An 18,135-nucleotide genomic window follows, 5' to 3' on the forward strand; every position below is an offset into this window, starting at 1 on the left:
ATCGATAGGGCAGCTCTCATTCTGGGGTCATTGCGCCGTAGTGCTGGGGCGAGCTCCCCACACTCTTCCAGGAAGGTGGCTTTCTGCATTCAAAAGTTCTGTAGCCACTGCTTGTCATCCCACACCTGCATGATGATACGATCCCACCATTCAGTGCTTGCTTCCCGAGCCCAAAAGCGATAGTCCACCATCTGCAGCTGTTCCATGAATGCCAAAAGCAATCGAAAGTTGCTCCTATCCATATCACACAGCATGTCAGGCAGCTGGGAGTCTTCTTCAGTTAGGAACTTTGTGATTAACTGCACTGCCATCCGCGATGTCTTCATGACAGTTACCAGAGCAGAGCGGGATCCATCCCTTCTCACAAAGATGCCAGGGTGCACAGCAAACAAAGGCCATTGAAAAATGCAGTGAAAGAAAACCAGAAGCCCATGGAATGCTGTGACAGAAAGCAATGCATCATGGGACATTGAGCCCAGTCCCAAGATGCGTCCGCGATCCACTCCGCCTTTCAACAACAACTAGCGGCAGAAGGTGTGAAGCTGGACTGTGGGATAGGTACCCACAGTGCACTGCTCACACTGTCGATGCTAGTGCCCCAAGTGTGGACGTGCTCTTCTGACAGAGGGTGCGAGTGTGAACATGCAATACCAATTTTTATTATAGCGCTTTGAGTGTCGACATAACTTTTGTCGACAAAACTCTGTAGTGTAGACAACGCCTATGTGTCCTAACTGGCCTCCTTCATCACTGGATTCCATGGAAGGAAGTTTGTTAATCATCTGTGTTTTAATGGGGCTACCCTCCGTTGATTGTTGGATCATTTGCAGGGGAATGAGATCTCCAAATTGATTTTTGGGATGGAGCTGAATGTTTGGTCCTTTCATGGCACCATTCTTTTTTTCAGCTATAGGTCTGTTTAGTGTCTGCCATTGACCTCTACTTCCTTATTTTAAGAGAGACAGAGGTAACTGGCAAGGAAGCAAGGAAGCAGGGGGGAAAAAAGCTCTCCTTGAACATAGTAACAAACCAGCTTACTGGGGATAAAGCATAGCATGGGAATGAGGCCATTTTAAAGTTATCCCCCGGTTGAGCAGAAAGATAATATTTTCCCTGCTAAATTAAGAATGACTTCCAGGGCACAAGTCTAATTTCTGAATTGGGCTCGTATTCAGCTTTAGATTATTCATTTGATGATTTTCATTAATATATCTCAGTCCCTGCCATAGTTGAATAAAGTGAATACTTTGTAATAATCTATTCCTATCTCTGTTCATTATAAATAGCTATTGACATTTTTTGTTTGTTTCTCTTTAGGTATTACTACATTAATAGCAAACAATGTCTATGATGCAGCATATCCTCTTCATGATGTATGTATATACAATTTAAAATTTAGTTCTCTAACATCAGTGTTAAAAGTTTCATAGCCACTAATAATTATGTCTGAGAAATACAAAATATCTACCAGCATATTTGTTGTATCATCATAGTAATAGAAAGTCTTAAAATAAATATAGTCAGGTGGTAATTGAACAGTAAAAAAAAGTCAGTGCAAAACAGCTGAGCAATAGCATTACACTAAAATACTTTTCCTTTTATTACACTTACCATTTTGATTTGTTTTTGTAGGGTGAATATGAAGGCCAAAATGATGACATGAATGAAAGAGAGGTAAAATACTCTACATCATAAATACATTTTTGTGCTGGATTTGCATAACTTTGAACTATAGCTGGATGAATACTCCAAGAGCAGTTTCAAATGTTCATTTGAATAAAAACTTCTGAAAATTCATTTCATTGGTATTTGTGAGCCTTTTAATTCATTTTCCCTACTTTCTTTCATGTGATTGATTGTTTATTTGCAAGAATGTTCACACAAAGTTTGGCAATATTTGGGTGAATTTAATTTCATACGGCTATCTTGAAATTCCTTTTCCCTCTTCCTGTTTAAAAAAGTTCTAGTCAGCCAATCAGGAAGCAAAAATAGCTGGATGCCATGTGACATAGATAATGAATCCCACACCACAAACAGATGATGATTAGATGAATAATCGAACCTATAGTATTTAACTTTTGTATAAATTTAGAACAAGTACATTTGTAAAAAAATAAATTGGTTTGCAGATAATTTGAACAGAAAAAAGGCTCCATTTGTCAAATTACTTATTCTAATTAGTTCACCCAGGTCTACCCTCTACACATGATAAATTGATAACTATAAAAAAATGAACCTACTCATACTATTGTTTTAAATGTAGGTGCTAGCTCAGGGGTAGGCAACCTATGGCATGCGTGCCGAAGGCGGCACACAAGCTGATTTTTAGTGGCACTCACACTGCCCAGGTCCTGGCCACCGGTCCGGGGGGCTCTGCATTTTAATTTAATTTTAAATGAAGCTTCTTAAACATTTTAAAAACCTTATTTACTTTACATACAACAATAGTTTAGTTATATATTATAGACTTATAGAAAGAGACCTTCTAAAAACGTTAAAATGTATTACTGGCATGTGAAACCTTAAATTAGAGTGAATAAATGAAAACTCGAAACACCACTTCTGAAAGGTTGCCGACCCCTGTGCTAGCTATTAGAAATGAGCTAAAACATTTAAATACTAGAATCAATTAAGTTCCATTTTATACTTAGTGTGTGCTCATTTCCCCCCACCCCTCTTGAATGGTTGTATTGAAGCACCTTTACTAATAAGAAAAAGTAATAGGAAATGGGGAGCGGGACAGGGAGAGACAGACAAGGTACCTTTAATAATAGAAAGCCTAAAATGTGATTTCATTCCTAATACACTGAATGCATATTCTTGGTTACTAATACATAATTTCATAAATATTTTTCACCCTGTGGTTTTTCATACTGCCATGAGACTTCTATTGCATAAAGGAAGCATTAAAAATACTAATCATTTTCCAAAACCCTTAACAATCTTCCCATAGTTTTCAGAATTTTACTTACCAAGTAATCCACTTCTTGTGGTTATGAATGCATTCGAAACTAAGCTTGAGTACAAATTTTCAGTCTGTTATCCCTGGGCTGTCAAGGCTGCGGCACTGAAGAGTTGAAAAACTGGATTTTCCTGGGCAACTGTTTGTAATGTGAGCCACTAGATGTCTCTGTGTGCTGTATACAGTTTCATTCAGGGTATGGTCCTTGGTAAACAAAGGAGACAAAGTTGGGAGTCGAACCAGTGTAGAAGCCTGTTTGTTTGTCTCTATAATTTACAGCTATCTTTTATAACCACTTCTTGTTCAAGAACCAGTGATTCTCTATATCATGACATTGTTTACACTGCACTTACAGTAGCCCCTTCTGGCTAAATGAATGGAGTATCATTGTTATCAGCTCTAAAGGCAGTTGCAGAGTTTACCCACTTAAGAACTAGACAAAGCTTCCAGCTACAAGAAGAATGCTAAAATAGCAGTTAGGCTATGAGGACAAATTGGATAATGTGGCGAAGGGGAAAAGAGGGTCTAAAAGTATAAACGTCTGGAAAAATAGTCATCCTTTAAGTTGCATTTTGTGCTGCTTTCTTTTTATCCTGCCTATTAGGCCCTGTTATGAAGTGTTAAGTATTAAAAACATAAAAGGTTCTTTCCAGAAATACTGCATTGATTATTCACATATGTCTCTGCTGTGTAGCCATATAATCTGCTGTAGTATTTCTATGTACAACATCATCTGTTTTCTATCTGAATCTAATAGTCTCAGTGTTTAATTTCCTGAAAAGCACTGATCAGATTTAAAAGGAAGGGGGACATTTTGGAGCTATTTTCTGTCCCTTTTTATTTTGTCCCCTTTAAGTTATATGCTTCTTCCATTTGATTGCCTGTAGAATAACCCCAAATAATGGTGAACTGAGCCTGTCTGAGGTATTTTTCCTTATACGGAAAGTCATAGTAATTAAGATTTATGTAGCAGCTCATAAAGTAAAAGGTTAATCCTAATTAACCCTCTTTGGGATCTCTATGGGGAAAAGGCCCTGTGAAACAATGCTTTTGTGACTGCCTGCTGAGAACCAGAAAACTGCATTTGGTACAACACACACTCAGCCTAAGACTACTCGTAAGAGCAAAGGAATTTCCCTGTTTCAGTGAGGTGCCTGCTAAAGGGGAAATATGTGTAAAGAAACTACTGCAAAGCAGCTTTGTAGTAGCTTGCTTTAAGGAGAAGAATCAGCGGTCTGATCTTTTTTTAAAGCTCCTACCCATTGGTAAAGTAGCCTCTTCATTGCCAGCTCTGTTTTACGCTGAGAAATGTCACCTCTCATTTACAAGGAGTTGCAAAGTCTATCTGGGAATTAAACTGCAATTCATCCAACATAACATCCATAGGATATTAGAAATGGGTTGAAAGGTATTATGATTTACCTGTGGAAAGTACCATTGTTAAACGGAGCTGTGGAAATACAGGTAAAACATGATGTTACAAAGCTCTATGGGGACTCCCATAATTTTTGTACAGTCACCTAAATATTTCAGATTAAACTGAGTTTTGTGACATTTCAATCTTAACAATTTTACCTGCATTGGTGGGGGAAGTCCTGCAATTTCATAGCTTTTAAGACCTTTATGGTAATCTAATCTGAGTTCTTGGCATAACTTGTGGTTGAATTGGATCATACTTTTTTTTAGAAAGACATCCATTATTTGTTTACATTTTAAAATCAGTTCTCTGTGGCAGTGTTAAAATACCATTTTGTGTTTGATTTAGGGTTCTTCTGACTATTTCAGTGAATGTGCTTAAAGGCAGGACAGTTTACAAAATCAACGAACTGTAAATGAATATTGTGGAATGTTCACCAGGAATGGATCTTGAATTGGTAATGCGAGTTTTCCAATTGAAAACATGAATATGGGATCAGTAGTATAAGGTGCTGATCACCTTCAGCTCCCACTGAAGCCAATGAAAGCTGATAGTAGAACTGGGTAAATAACTGGTTTATCCAATTCTTTGGCAATGTTGAAAAGTGGGAAAAATCGTTTTTGGGTTGGAGGGAAAACAGAATTTTTTTGAAATATTTGGAAATTTGGAAAGTAAAAAATGTTGTGTTGAACAAAATATTTTGGTTTCATTTTAAGCATTTTGAAATATTTTTATTCTTTTTAAATTAAATGGAATTTCATACCAAAAAGTTGTTTTGAACAGAAAAACAAAATGTTTTGATTATTTTGGAGTTTTTCCTGTACTAACAATTTGGCAAAACTGACATAAATTTGCAAAAACTTTTGGTGTTACCAAATCTGCATTTTTTTGCCAAAATAAAGTTTTAGTTGAAGAATTTCACCCATCTCTCATTGAGATTACCCCTTACCCTTTGGAAGTGCTAAGCACTATGCAGGATTGTGCTTTAATCACTTAGTGCCAGATCCCACACATTGAAATCCATTCCTAAAGTCCTACACAGCTGAGAACAGAAACATATCGAGCCAGATCATCAGCTGCTGTACATTGGGGTAACTCCATTTACTTCAAGGGGAGCATGCCATTACAACTGCTGATGGACTGGACTCACCTGTGCAAGTATTTTCAGGATCAGGGTCTTAATTAATCAGTTCCCCTATTATTTGTTTGAGTCTTTCATAAAGTAACTGGAAAATATGATTAGAAAAAAAGCAGGCAGTTAAAGTATCCGAACTTACTTTTAACTTATTTCTTTAAACTGATCAGATTTCAAATTGATGGTGTCCCTTTTCATTCAGCCAGTGTAAAGAATTGCATACTGTCGGTTTATTTAAAAAATGTACTTGTTGTGTGCTCCTAACAGCACAAAATGATGGAAGTTACAAACTTAAAGCCAGCATGTTGCTAGTCCTCAAAGAGACTAGTTGATAGATCAAACTAATTACAAACTTATAAAGGTTTAAAGTTATTGGGCTAGCTAGAGTACCAGCTCTTGTAAATTGACATATTTCCATTGTTCAATAATTTACCATTATATTATTAAATGTTTAATACACTTGCTATAGATGTGCATGCTGCTTTACAGACAGGCCCAACATTTTTCAGCGCTAAGGAGTAAACAATCTCATCCTAGAACTAGAGCATCAAAGGTATATTCCTGTAACTATGAGAAGCCTCACGGAAGTCACTGCAGAGGCGCAGGCTTCCAAGCTAGTAGAAGTAGAGCTGGTCAGAACATGAGGCTTTGTCCCCATGTGGAATTTTGACTTTTTTGATTGAAAAAAATCAAACCCCCCCCCAAACTTATCCAGGCAAAAACTGAAAATATTAAGTGCCTCTCTGGTACTTCGTGGGAGTTATAGTTCAGTTGCCTCATGCCCCCATTTTCGTTTGTGGGCCAGGTCCTCTGGTCGGACTGCATCTCCGGTGCTGCACCACCCTCTTCTCGTTTTGGTGAACTACTTCAGTGCATCATGGAAATCCCATAGCCACAGTACGCCCTGGGAAATATCCTGTTGGCTAGGCCAGCCTATAAAAGAGAAAGGGAACATGAGGCATCTGAACTATACCTCTCAGAAGGTACCACAGCAGTCCTGAGAAATCAAAATGTTCAGATTTTGGCTGAAAACTAAACTTTTTTTAAAAAGGTAGAAATTTTTCATGGAAAGCAGACGTGTTGCAAAATATTTCCTTTAGTTGAAAACCTAATTTTCTGTCAAGAAACACACAGTTTTGATGGAAAACTTTCAACATATCCTAAGTGGAAGCAGCTGTAGGATCAGGATCTATATTAGAGAGCTTTGGGAAAATTAGGATTATAACAGCAAAAGATTCTGAGCTGTGCTTATTGTTAGCTATAGAGCTCTGCCTCATTCATTGAGGGAATTTGCTACATTTGTCATTACATGACTAGCTGGGTCATGCACATGTATGTAGCAAAGCCTAATTTCAAGGGAACATAGGAATTGCCATACTACTGGCCCACCTAATCCATAATCCTGCTCCCTGAGAGTGGCCAGGACCAGATATTTTAGACGCTGTTGGAAGAACCCCTTTTTGTGGACAGTTATGGAACAATACTTTGGGGGAATATTTCTTACTTAATCCATCAGGGAGTGTTTGGCCTGTGCTCATATCGTTAATATTTTTAAAAAGAAATCCTATGTAATGTAACCGTGGATATTCCCTTTACTCATATAATTGTCTAATCCTTTTTTGAATCCTACTTAACTCTTAGCCTCAATGATCTCTTGCTGCAGTGACTTCCACTTTTTATGCAGTGTGTAAAAAATATATTTTTTCTTATTAGTTGTTAAATTGTTGCTTTTAAGCTTCCTGGACTGTCCTCTTGTTTCCGTATTATGAGAGAGGATAAACAGGATTTATATTCTCCATAAAATACATTATTTTGCATAACTGTGTTGCCATATATTTCTGGACCCCTTCTATTTCTGCTATTAAAAAAAAAGCGACCACAATTAAACACAGTCTTTCAGGTGATATATTGGAGAAAAATAATACTGAACACACTATGCTACCAATATATCACCTGAAAGACTGTTAACTTTTTACTAAGTCGATCATTGACCATTTAGTCTCACCCCATGTCTTCTGCCCTATAGCTGGTTTCTAGTCTATGGCGGAACTTTGGGTACATCTTCACTACCCGCCGGATTGGCGGGTAGTAATCGAACTATCGGGGATCGATTTATCGCGTCTTGTGTAGACGCGATAAATCGATCCCCGAACGCACTCCCCGTCGACTCTGGAACTCCACCAGGGCGAGAGGCGGAAGTGGAGTCGATGGGGGAGCCGTGGCCGCTGATCCCGCGCCATGAGGACGCGAGGTAAATCGATCTAAGATACGTCGACTTCAGCTACGCTATTCTCATAGCTGAAGTTGCGTATCTTAGATCGATTTCCCCCCCCACCCCCAGTGTAGACCACCCCTTTGTCTTTCACACCATAACTTCTTAGGGTATGTCTACATTATGGTTGCTACAGCAGCACATCTATGGTGCTGTGCCACTGCATCTTCATAGCATAGATACTTTCTACATTGATGGAGGGGGGTTGTCTCTTGATGTAAGTAATTCACTTCTCTGAGACATGATAGCTAGGTTGATGGAAGAATTCTTCTGTTGACCTTGCTGCATGTGCCCCAGGTTTAGGTTGACCTAACTACAGTGCTTAGGGCTCAAAATTTTTCACAGCCCTGAGTGTTGTAGGTAGGCCAACCTCAGTTTGAGGTGAACACCAGGCCTTAGTGTCCTTAATAGCCTCTTGTGAGGAACTTTGACAAAGGATTTTGTAAGGCCAAATAAGTTGTGTCATCTGGATATTATCCACAAAGCATATGCATCTCTCCCTGACTTTCTGTTCCCTTGCGGTCTGATTTTTACCCCTTAGTAGCCTCTGGTGAAGCCTGAATTCTCCCTCTCTCTCTGACAGAGAGAAGTTGCTACATGTGATCTTTTGAGTGGGAGCCTCAGAGGTAGAGGAGAAGGGCAGGCAGTTGCTCCCACTGCTGTATGTTCCACCTTCCTGCTAGCTCCTTTTTCTGTCTCACCAGTCCACCCGTCAGCACATAATTCACTCCACTTTACCCATTTAGAATTTGCTTTGGCAATCACTTCACCTCTGATCTAGAAACGTTGGGCCATACTTATCTCTGGTGTAATCCCGCTGACATCAGTTGAATTACATCAGGGAAGAACTTGCCCCATGAAACATAAGCAGCATTATCTCTAGAGTCTTTTTCACAGCTTTCCATGAGGCATCAGCAGGATTTCAGATTTTTTCCTAAACTCTTTCATTTATTATTATTGTTGAGTACATCCATTTTGTGTGAGTGGGTGTGGATGTGGATGTGTGCGTCCACACCATAGCCTGGCATTGCATGTCTGGTTCAACTCTGATACCAATGGCCTACAAATATGCTCATCAAGTGGAATTTAAATGCAGAATGCTCTCTTTTTAGCATAAAGCTGGAACTATATTTTAAATTCCTTTTTGTGGAAATAATATTACAATGTGCAGTTAGATATATCATCTACAGCTGCATCTTCATGGTTCTATCCTCTGCAAAAGACATTTCTGGCCATCTTTTTTTTATCCTAATATCCAGCTTCTGTCTATTTTCTTAAATATATGCTTTACTGAAAACACTGAATCTCATGGCCAGGGAACTCTGAAAATCCAGGCCTCTTGTTATCATTCCATCTTAGTCCTACTTCAATAAACAATAGGCTCCTGTGACTGTTGAAGTAGTTAACCTGCTGTTCTTGAGCCAATGAGAGCAACTTGGTGTCTAGAATCCATTGCATACTATGACACTCCAGACCAGTGTGGAGCTGTGTCACCACCTGCCCTGCAACTTGGGGTACCTTACAATGCTTTGCTGCTGTGGCTCCCAACCTGGGCTCCTCACATACAGCATTCAGGTCGCACCCTGTATGTCTGTGCATGCCCACAGCCCATATCCAGCAACTCGGACCCCGGAAGTCTGTTAGCAAACACCAGCCACATTTTGGCTTCCAGCAGCCTTGGTTAACACATGCCAGGTGACCCCAACACATTCCCAGTCCTGAATTTTTCCTCAGAAAAGTGTGTTCTGCACTGTCTAGCTCTCCCTTGAACAGTCCAGATATATTACGTCTATTGCCTATCTAAGGGGATCGAGATACAACAGCTTTCTACCTTCCACAACACTGTTTTAGTTTTGATTTAAAAAATAAAATGAGTTTATTCCACTAAAAAGAGAGAGGTTTTAAGTGAGTACAAGTAATGAGGCAAAAAATGGTTACAAGAGAAATAAAGATAAAACACTTCCTAGTACTAAATTTAATAGACTTAACTTGGTTTTCAAGGTGAAATTCTTACCACAGGTTTTCAGTATATTGCTGACCAAGCTCTTGGCCAGGATCTGCTCCCAAGATCCAATGGCTGTTTCTTTTGTCTTCTTAGGTAAAATGAGAGAGATGGATGATGAGAGAGATCTTAGTGTGTTTTTGCCCCTCACTTTTGTAGTTAAGTCACCCTTAGAAAAGCATTTTCTTGAGTATGATACCCAGTTAAAGTTCTTTCTAACTGAGAACAGGACACATGGAGTCTGGTAGGGAAGAGGTGTTATGCTGTTGTTTGCTAAGATGCATATCTGTTTGTTCCTGTCCCCCTTCCTTGCCAAAGAATGGCCACTTGATAGGTGATGGCCCATCAGCTTCGATGACACCTGTATAGAAACATCAACTTGTCCTTTGTCTTGGAGAAACAAGTTTACCCACTTCCCAGACCTGTCTGGAAAACATACTTCAGTCATGTTTTCAGCCTAAGTCCATAACTTTACATATAATGTTGCAACATACATTTCACCATGATATTGTTGACCAGCAAGTTATTGGTTTTCAAATGATACCATACCAGGCATATTTTATACAGATGGTGTGTAGGGTGTGAATACAGGCATATTTATTACAATGGTGTGTAGGGTGTGAATACAGGGATTCATTACATTACACATGCCTCCAAGGAGGGCCTCTACAAAATTGATGTTCATGCCTCCTGTGACAACAGTATTTTATAGGAATAGTCCCAAATGCTGTATTTATTTTGATGTTTTAAAATACCATTCAGGGCTTTGCAAGCTCTGGTAATCTTCCCTCTGCCTGTTTCAAAGGAGGGATTTGAATCCACATCTCCTACCTCCCTAGTAGTGCCTTGATAAGCAGGCTATAGAGTCATTCTCACTCTCTCTTTGTCTCAGTGAATATTTAAGTATTTATACAAAGGGGAATAATGTCAACAGGAGAGACAGTGAGCAGAACAGTCTATGGCCTGGTGATTAGGATATGTGCCCGGTAAGGGATGAGATCTGAGTTCAAGTCTATGATCTCCTGAATGTTTAAGTAGTTTAGACAAAGTGGAATAGTGTTCTACAGGGCAAACTGAGAGCATCCTGCCCCCAGAGTAGCCTATAGCTTGGTGATTAGGGTGCTCACCGGGGATGGGGGAGATCTGATTCAAACCTGGGTCTCCCATATCCCAGGCAAGTACCCTAATCACTGGGCTAAAGGCTATAAAGGGAGGAACAGATACACAGAGTTTGGTGGCCTGGAAGAAGGTTTTTTTTTTCCCCAGCTGAAACTAATTGGGTCAAATTTGCAAATAGTTTCGGGTTGAGCAAAGCTTCATTTTTTGGCAAATAAACTATTCATCCAAAAATTTTTCCCAGCTCCACTTGTGTAGTAAATGCAGTATGACATAACACAATGGGCAACGGTGTGTGTGTGGGGGGAGAGGTAATGTTATGTACAACTATTACTCTCCCTCTTCCCTGTACTTCGGCTTAAAACTCTCCTGAGGCAGAGCCCAGCAGGGTGTTAAACAGATTTAAATCTTAGAGCTATGATATACAAGAATCCTGAATGTAACTGTTAATAAGAGTTCTCAGCTTCAAAAAGCGAAGCAATTTCTTAATAAACAAAACAAATATTTAATACACATAAACATTACAAATAGTATTTAGAATGCTTAATAAAGCCAGTAAGCCTATTGGTGTTCTTCTTTATCCAGACTTCCCCACTTTGCTGCTGTTACATGTATTACATAGGTTAATATATTTAGGCTAGGAAAGATTAGATTTTTGTAATTAAATGTCAGTAAATGTCAATTTCACCAGTCACATGTAAACCAATGAAAAAAATATTTCCTTTGACAATAAACAAAATTGACAGATAGGCACAGTAAGAAAAATGCTGCTTGAGAACCTACTGGAGTTTGATTTAAGGATCTTTACTTTGTTTTAACCTGTGATATTGACAGTTTGTGTTTTAATAGTTATAAAGCTTTAACTTTTTGAATCTCAATGTCTATTGTTATTACAGTCTGACACCCCTCATAATTTATCCCAAAATTTAAATAGATAAAAATAAAAAATGCTTAAAATTAGACCGATATTATCTGTCAAAATTATAAAATAAATATAGAGATTGAACTCTGCTAAGTCAACTCTGCTAAGCCTACAGGTATTGCAGTGAATGATTTCAACAAGACACACATACTGATACATTCCTTTCTGATCTTCTTGTGAAGACAATTTCTCAGTTTCTAGAGTGTGGCCTCAAAAGGGTCACCTGGATTCTCCAGGGTCTGAGGAGAATGTGACCTCTTGGTTTCCCTCCAAACCTTTCAAAATCTTCTCAGCAAAATGAGAAAGATTCTCCCAGACAACAGCCTTTATAATGCCCAAGGCAATAGGTGACTGTCTCCTCAATTTCCAGCAAACACAGGCATCCGCACCCCCCAGATCCAAATCGGTACTGGTATTTGGACACATCCTTTACAGCACACACCTCTTTTGGCCATGAATCAATCACTTGCTGAGGTCAGAGGGCTGTCTCCAACTACCTCATTTATAACTTTTCACTCCTTGAGTTCTGATTAGCTCTCAGCTTTCAGATGCTGAGGGTTTGTAACCCGTAAAATTGCTTACTCTCAATGGAAACCTTCTGTGCAGCTTCAGAGACAGCTACTGAGCATATCCAGTAACTACCACATCCCTCTTCTAGATGCGTCTGTGCTCTTCTAAGTTGGGCTGCCATGCAGAAGGTTCAGTTCAAATCCATGTCTCCTCTCCACTGCTTCTTTTCCTTTGGACTTAAAAAATCAAATGCCGCAGTGTGAGCATTACAATAACATTCACCATATAGTGTTTTTTTTTTTTAAAGAAAGAGGTAGGATGGCATTTTCAATAGTGCTCAAGGTGGGCCTTTCTCTGGTCATAGTAAAGTCAAGCGGGGTGGAATGGTGAGTAATACTATTGGTTTCACTGGGAGCAGAATTAGATAAATACTGATTGCTTTTGAAAATCCCATTGATAATAATTAGGGCCCAATCTTACTCATTTGACTTTAATGGGAGTTGGAGCCAGTCTCTATTTTAAAATTTCTGTTGATTTCTTTGCTCCTGCTTTTAGTTATTTTATGTAAACTTTGCTCAGATATGTGAACCACTGAATAAAGGATCGTTGTCTAGCACATGAGATGCTTCTCTGTAGCCTGAGATCCAGGAACATCAAGTGATAATGGAATCCTGATGCAAAAATTTGTAGCATAGGAATTGTAGCAGCATAAAACTGATCAGATAGGTACAATAGTCCCAAGTTCACACTAAAAAAAAAAAAAAATGTTTGTAACTCAATTGCAAATAGTTGTTTTAAGTTAATTTTCTGTGTTTCTTTTCATTTAGTTGCTGTATCAAGAATGGGCAAGATATGGAGCATTTTACAAGTATCAGCCTATTGACCTCATAAGGTAATAGATTTGATGAAAATAATGTGTGGGCAGATTCTCAGGTGGCAGAAATCAATGTAGTTCCATTGATTATCACCAGCTAAGGATTCTGGTCCTTTGTTTGCTATTCTCAGTATCTCTTAGTATCCTTTTCTATTAGATCTAGTAATAACATATAACAAGTAGAATACATCAACCCATCACTACATCTCTCATTTTGCATTATATCTAATCCTGGACAAACACAATACTTCAAAAAAGTGTTTGCACAAATTCATTCAAATAAAAGAAAAGTATTTGCACATTCATATGAGTGAACTTTTTTTTGTAAGAATGTTCACTGAAAGTGAAATTTTGGTGAATAATCAGGAGAATGTGTTTCCATGAAGTTTAACACAGAACTGTTTGTCTGGTAGTTGTGAAGTTAATCATTAACATTGGAACAAGTTACCAAAGTGGATTCTCCATAACTGACCATTTTTAATTCAAGATTGGATGTTTTATTCTAAAAGATCTGCTCTAGGAATTATTTGGGGGAAGTTCTGTGCCCTGTGTTTGAAAGGAGGACAGACTAGATGATCAGCATGATCCCTTCTGACAGCAGAATCTATGAAATTACTTTAATTTCCCTCTTCCTTTTTATGTAAAATTTCATCCAGTCAGGGAGCAGAAATAATGTCATATGATTTGAGCTGATCAACATGTTCTGAATCTTAACATTTCAATGAAATTTTGAATTTAAAAAAAGTTTTGGGAAAAAATCTTTTAAAAAATTGCCAAATGTTTCTCTTTATTGGACCAGCTTTTCATGATGTAAGTCACCAGTCACACCACCTCAAATGCCAAACTAAGAGAAAGGTTCACCTATGACCTCTAGGCTTGAAATATGTTCATATAAAATGTTTGTCCAGTAAAAAATAAATAGGTTAAACCCAGTCTATTTGTGGATAATGTGTGAAAAGAAAAAATGGGCTAGTCATTTGTCAAGTAAATTTTTCACTATGAATAAGGTAGTTCAGCTCCAGCTGTGGGTTAGATTGTTCCACCCTTATTAATATGAGGAAGCACTTACTCAGGTAGTCCCATTAAAGCCAGTGGGTATGCTCACTTGAGTAATTGTTCACCAGAGTGAGTAAGACTCCGTGTCATTAATTTCATTAATACACCTCTACCCTGATATAACGCTGTCCTCGGGAGCCAAAAAATCTTACCGCATTATAGATGAAACCGTGTTATATCGAACTTGCTTTGATCCACTGGAGTGCGCAGCCCCGCCTCCCCGGAGCACTGCTTTACCGTGTTATATCCGGATTCGTGTTATATCGGGGTAGAGGTGTATTAATTATCCCTATCACTGTGTAAAACACATTTATTACTTTACCCTGATGTTAAAATACTCTATCTCACTTCTCAAAAGTTTACTCATACAACTGATAACATGACCAGAATTACTACTTGTTATGGGAGCGATATTTCAGAGGTACAAATTACAGTTAGGCCCATCATTCTTATTGAAAGTCAATGGTAGTTAGGCATCCAACTTCCATTTGTGCCTTCAAAAATCTCCCTTTCCAACCATTGTTAGCCAAATCTTTGTGTGGGGTTTGCATACATTCTGCTTAATACCAAGTCAGGCTCCAGTATTGTATGGATAAGCTCTCACAGTACAAAACATGATGACAGCTGCCAACATGACCTGAATAAAGGTTGTTCGGGTTTAAAAAGATAAATGGTCACTGGTCATGGGAATTTTAAAGCTATACCAGAATTAGAGCTAATGTACATTCTTTGCAGTTCTGCAGCTTACGCTACATCTTAATTTGGATCTTGGTTTTGTCAGTACCCAGAGTGCTCCTTCACATCTCTGCTGTGATTTCATAGGAATTCTGTGCTTTTAAACTTTGAGAACAAAATAAAGGGTTTGGACATGTGCAATTGGTTCTTTGTTCTCATGGAGAAGATACTCCTAACTTTTATCTTCCTCTTGAGTGTTTCACTGTCCACTATGACTAAAATAAATGTGGATTTTATGTTCCAGGTGACGTATAGGTTACAACATATATACACAGGACAACTTCTCCTTTTTTCTCTGCAGTCTTCTTTTTCCTTTTACTAGACATAATTTTTTGTACAGTCGTACTATGCAGGGATTTGAGTTCAAGTTTCAGGCATGAATGTTTATTCCCACTGGAAGGAGCCATTGTTAGTGGGGGGTGAAATGATAATGTGGCTTTTCATGAGTGGGCTTAGTAAATTTTGTAGATGCCTAGTTTCTGTCACATCAGGTAGAGAAATAGGGTAGTTTCATGGGGTTTTGATTTATATTCATTGTGACTTTTTGACTTCAACTTGATTGGACCACCAGGTTCAAAACTTGTTTTATGTTTGTGCAAATACCATGTAGTTTAACATGTTTGTATCCCAATCTTTGACTGATGGTGGCAATTATATTAATTTTGCTTTATATGCAAAACCTGTTTTGACTGATTTGAACCTGTAATGCATATATATTAACAACTGTATTGAAATATATTGATGGAAAAAACTACAAACACAATGTTAATTACATTAATTAAATTCAGGTGTAGCCTAGAACACCAGTTGCAACTATGTATTTCTTTTCCCTATTTCCTTTCAGTTCCAAATAATAGGAACACAGCAACTCAATACCCCACCAAATCCCAGGTGCCTAGGCTGGGAGACAGTTAACTCTTCAACTGCTGGATTAATACTATATGCGATGAACATGAAACACCTCTATCCTCCAGTTAACTCACTTTTAGCCCTTGGAATGCTCCCAGTTTCCAAGTGATGCATACTTGTAGCTGGAACCAATGCTAGGGATTGCATTTTTGCTACACTCATTCTTGGCACAGCCAGGTCCATTTTTGAGGTCAAATGTCCTGGGAGATAGCTAATTGCATAACCAGTCATTGAACTTGGCTTATGTAGAACATTTTCATTTTCTGAAAGGAAAAAGAAATAAAGTGGACCATTGAAACATTAACTTACAGGTCCATTCACTTCTATATTACAATCAGTGAAAGCATTCTGCTCTGGCCTTGTGCACACCCTTGGGGGACAGTGAAAATGCAGTTTATTGTAAATCAATGAACAGAGGGGTTCAGTGAAAGAGAACAGGGTAGATGTTACACATTTCTAATCTGCAACAGCTTTGTTTCCATAAAAGGGCTTTAAGGGAATGCACAATACAGATATACCTGAAACTGAATTTGTAAAATGTGAGCAACACCCAATCTCTGGGTACGTGTGTACATATGAAATAACAGACAATCTAAACACAAATCCTAATTGAATTGAATCCTAGCTCTAGGATACAAGCACTTTACAGATCTCATTTTCTTATTTAGGTATTGGGGCAAAATGTTCAGACTTGGGTGCTTAAATTTAGGCACCAGAATTCATATTTTGTCTTTCATATATCTTGTCGTCTTCTTTTTTTAATTAAAAAGGAAAATTTGCATTTTTGAGGAGGGAAATTGGGAGTAATCGGCTATTAAGAGCCATTCTAGTCTGTCTGTGGACCTTAGGCTATATCTCCACTTAGAAAACAAGTGTATTTTTAATACACTTTTGCTGGCCTAGAAAAAGTTTTTCCCACTCAAAACAAATCTGGCCAAATTTGCAAATAGTTTCAGGACTGCTGAAATTGCATCTTTTGGTGAATAAACTATTCATCTGAAAAAATTCACGCAGCTGTACTTAGGGTTCTTGAGCAGTATAGCTACTTGGAAATTATCTCTTTACCACAAAGTAAGAGCTTTTTCCCCTCTCAAGCCTCTCTCAGAGATCACTACCCCCAAAAACCCAAGTTCATGTTTAGTTATGCTGACTTCCCAAGTGTCACTAGAGGAATTGTGGGTAGGTAGACTATGCAAATGAAGCTTTCTATGGCAACACTCTCTTCTTTCTCCCTTTCACCGCTTTTTTCCCAATGCAGAGCTCTCCTTCTTTAGAGCTTCTAGCCATAGGGCTAAATTTTGCACTGCTTTGATACCCAGAGGGATTTGCACATGATGTGTAAATCCATGCGGCATTTGGCCTCATGTATTCACCTGGGCACAGGCACTTGGCTCTGGAGTGAGATAAAACAGCAAACTTTTACATACAATCATTTATTTCCAGAGTTCCACCTGTCCTGTAGGAAGTGGTTTTCTGTTTTTCTTTGCAGAAATTCAGTGTTATTTATTGGGCCAGATGGCATTTGAAAGCTATTGGCCTATGTTTCAGTGGTGAGATAAAAGCAGACCTCTGCTTGCTGATAGGCATTTTTCCTATGCAGAAGGGTGCCCTCAGTACCATCAACAGTTTGTACTCCTTGGGTGTGATTTTTCAAAAGCAACCAAGCTCAGATCCTCAGAAGGATTTAGGCACCTAACTCCCATTGATTTAAGTGGGAGTTAGGTCCCTAAATACCTTTGCAGCTCTGGGTCTAAGTGACTTAGTAGCACAAGTCCATTGACAGTCAATGGGACTTGTGTTCCCAAATCACTTAGCTATTTTTGAAAATCCCATCCTTAGCCTCTGACTGTGTGCCCCAGGCAATCCTTGGGAATAATGTTGAAGAGGCACTGGAAGTGTGCAAGGGAGTGAGGAGGCAGATTTGAGAGGTGCCTATCAGCTCTGGAGGAACTTTAACAGCACCAAACAACCCTTACAGTGCATTCCAAAATGGCACTGTCAACCGTGGAGAACAACAGACCCGTCAGGGGGAATTTTTCTCCAGCTGGAGAGAGATGTGTGATGTGGGAAAGACCTTTCAGATTCCCAGCAATTCCCCTGGGCACGCCTGACTGCAAAGTTAAAAGAATTATTTTCTATGGTAAACCTCATGAACCCATATTGCTTCCCCTTTCTCCACAGCAATTTCATGAATGTTACTGCAATTGCAGGGCTGCTGCCTACTT

The 18,135-nt window shown here is 38.7% G+C and overlaps 1 protein-coding gene across 1 annotated transcript in view; it reads left to right on the plus strand.

Moving 5' to 3' along the window:
* Nucleotides 1-18,135, plus strand: part of ANO2 (anoctamin 2) — a 301,983-nt gene that overhangs the window by 97,009 nt on the left and 186,839 nt on the right. The window contains 3 exon segments of the mRNA XM_026652275.1: nt 1,318-1,373; nt 1,633-1,674; nt 13,164-13,228. Coding sequence (XP_026508060.1) covers nt 1,318-1,373; nt 1,633-1,674; nt 13,164-13,228 — 163 coding nt within the window.

The sequence above is a fragment of the Terrapene carolina genome, unplaced genomic scaffold (assembly GCF_002925995.2).
Source record: "Terrapene carolina triunguis isolate 2854851 unplaced genomic scaffold, T_m_triunguis-2.0 Scaffold112, whole genome shotgun sequence".
Classification (NCBI taxonomy): Eukaryota; Metazoa; Chordata; order Testudines; family Emydidae; genus Terrapene; species Terrapene triunguis.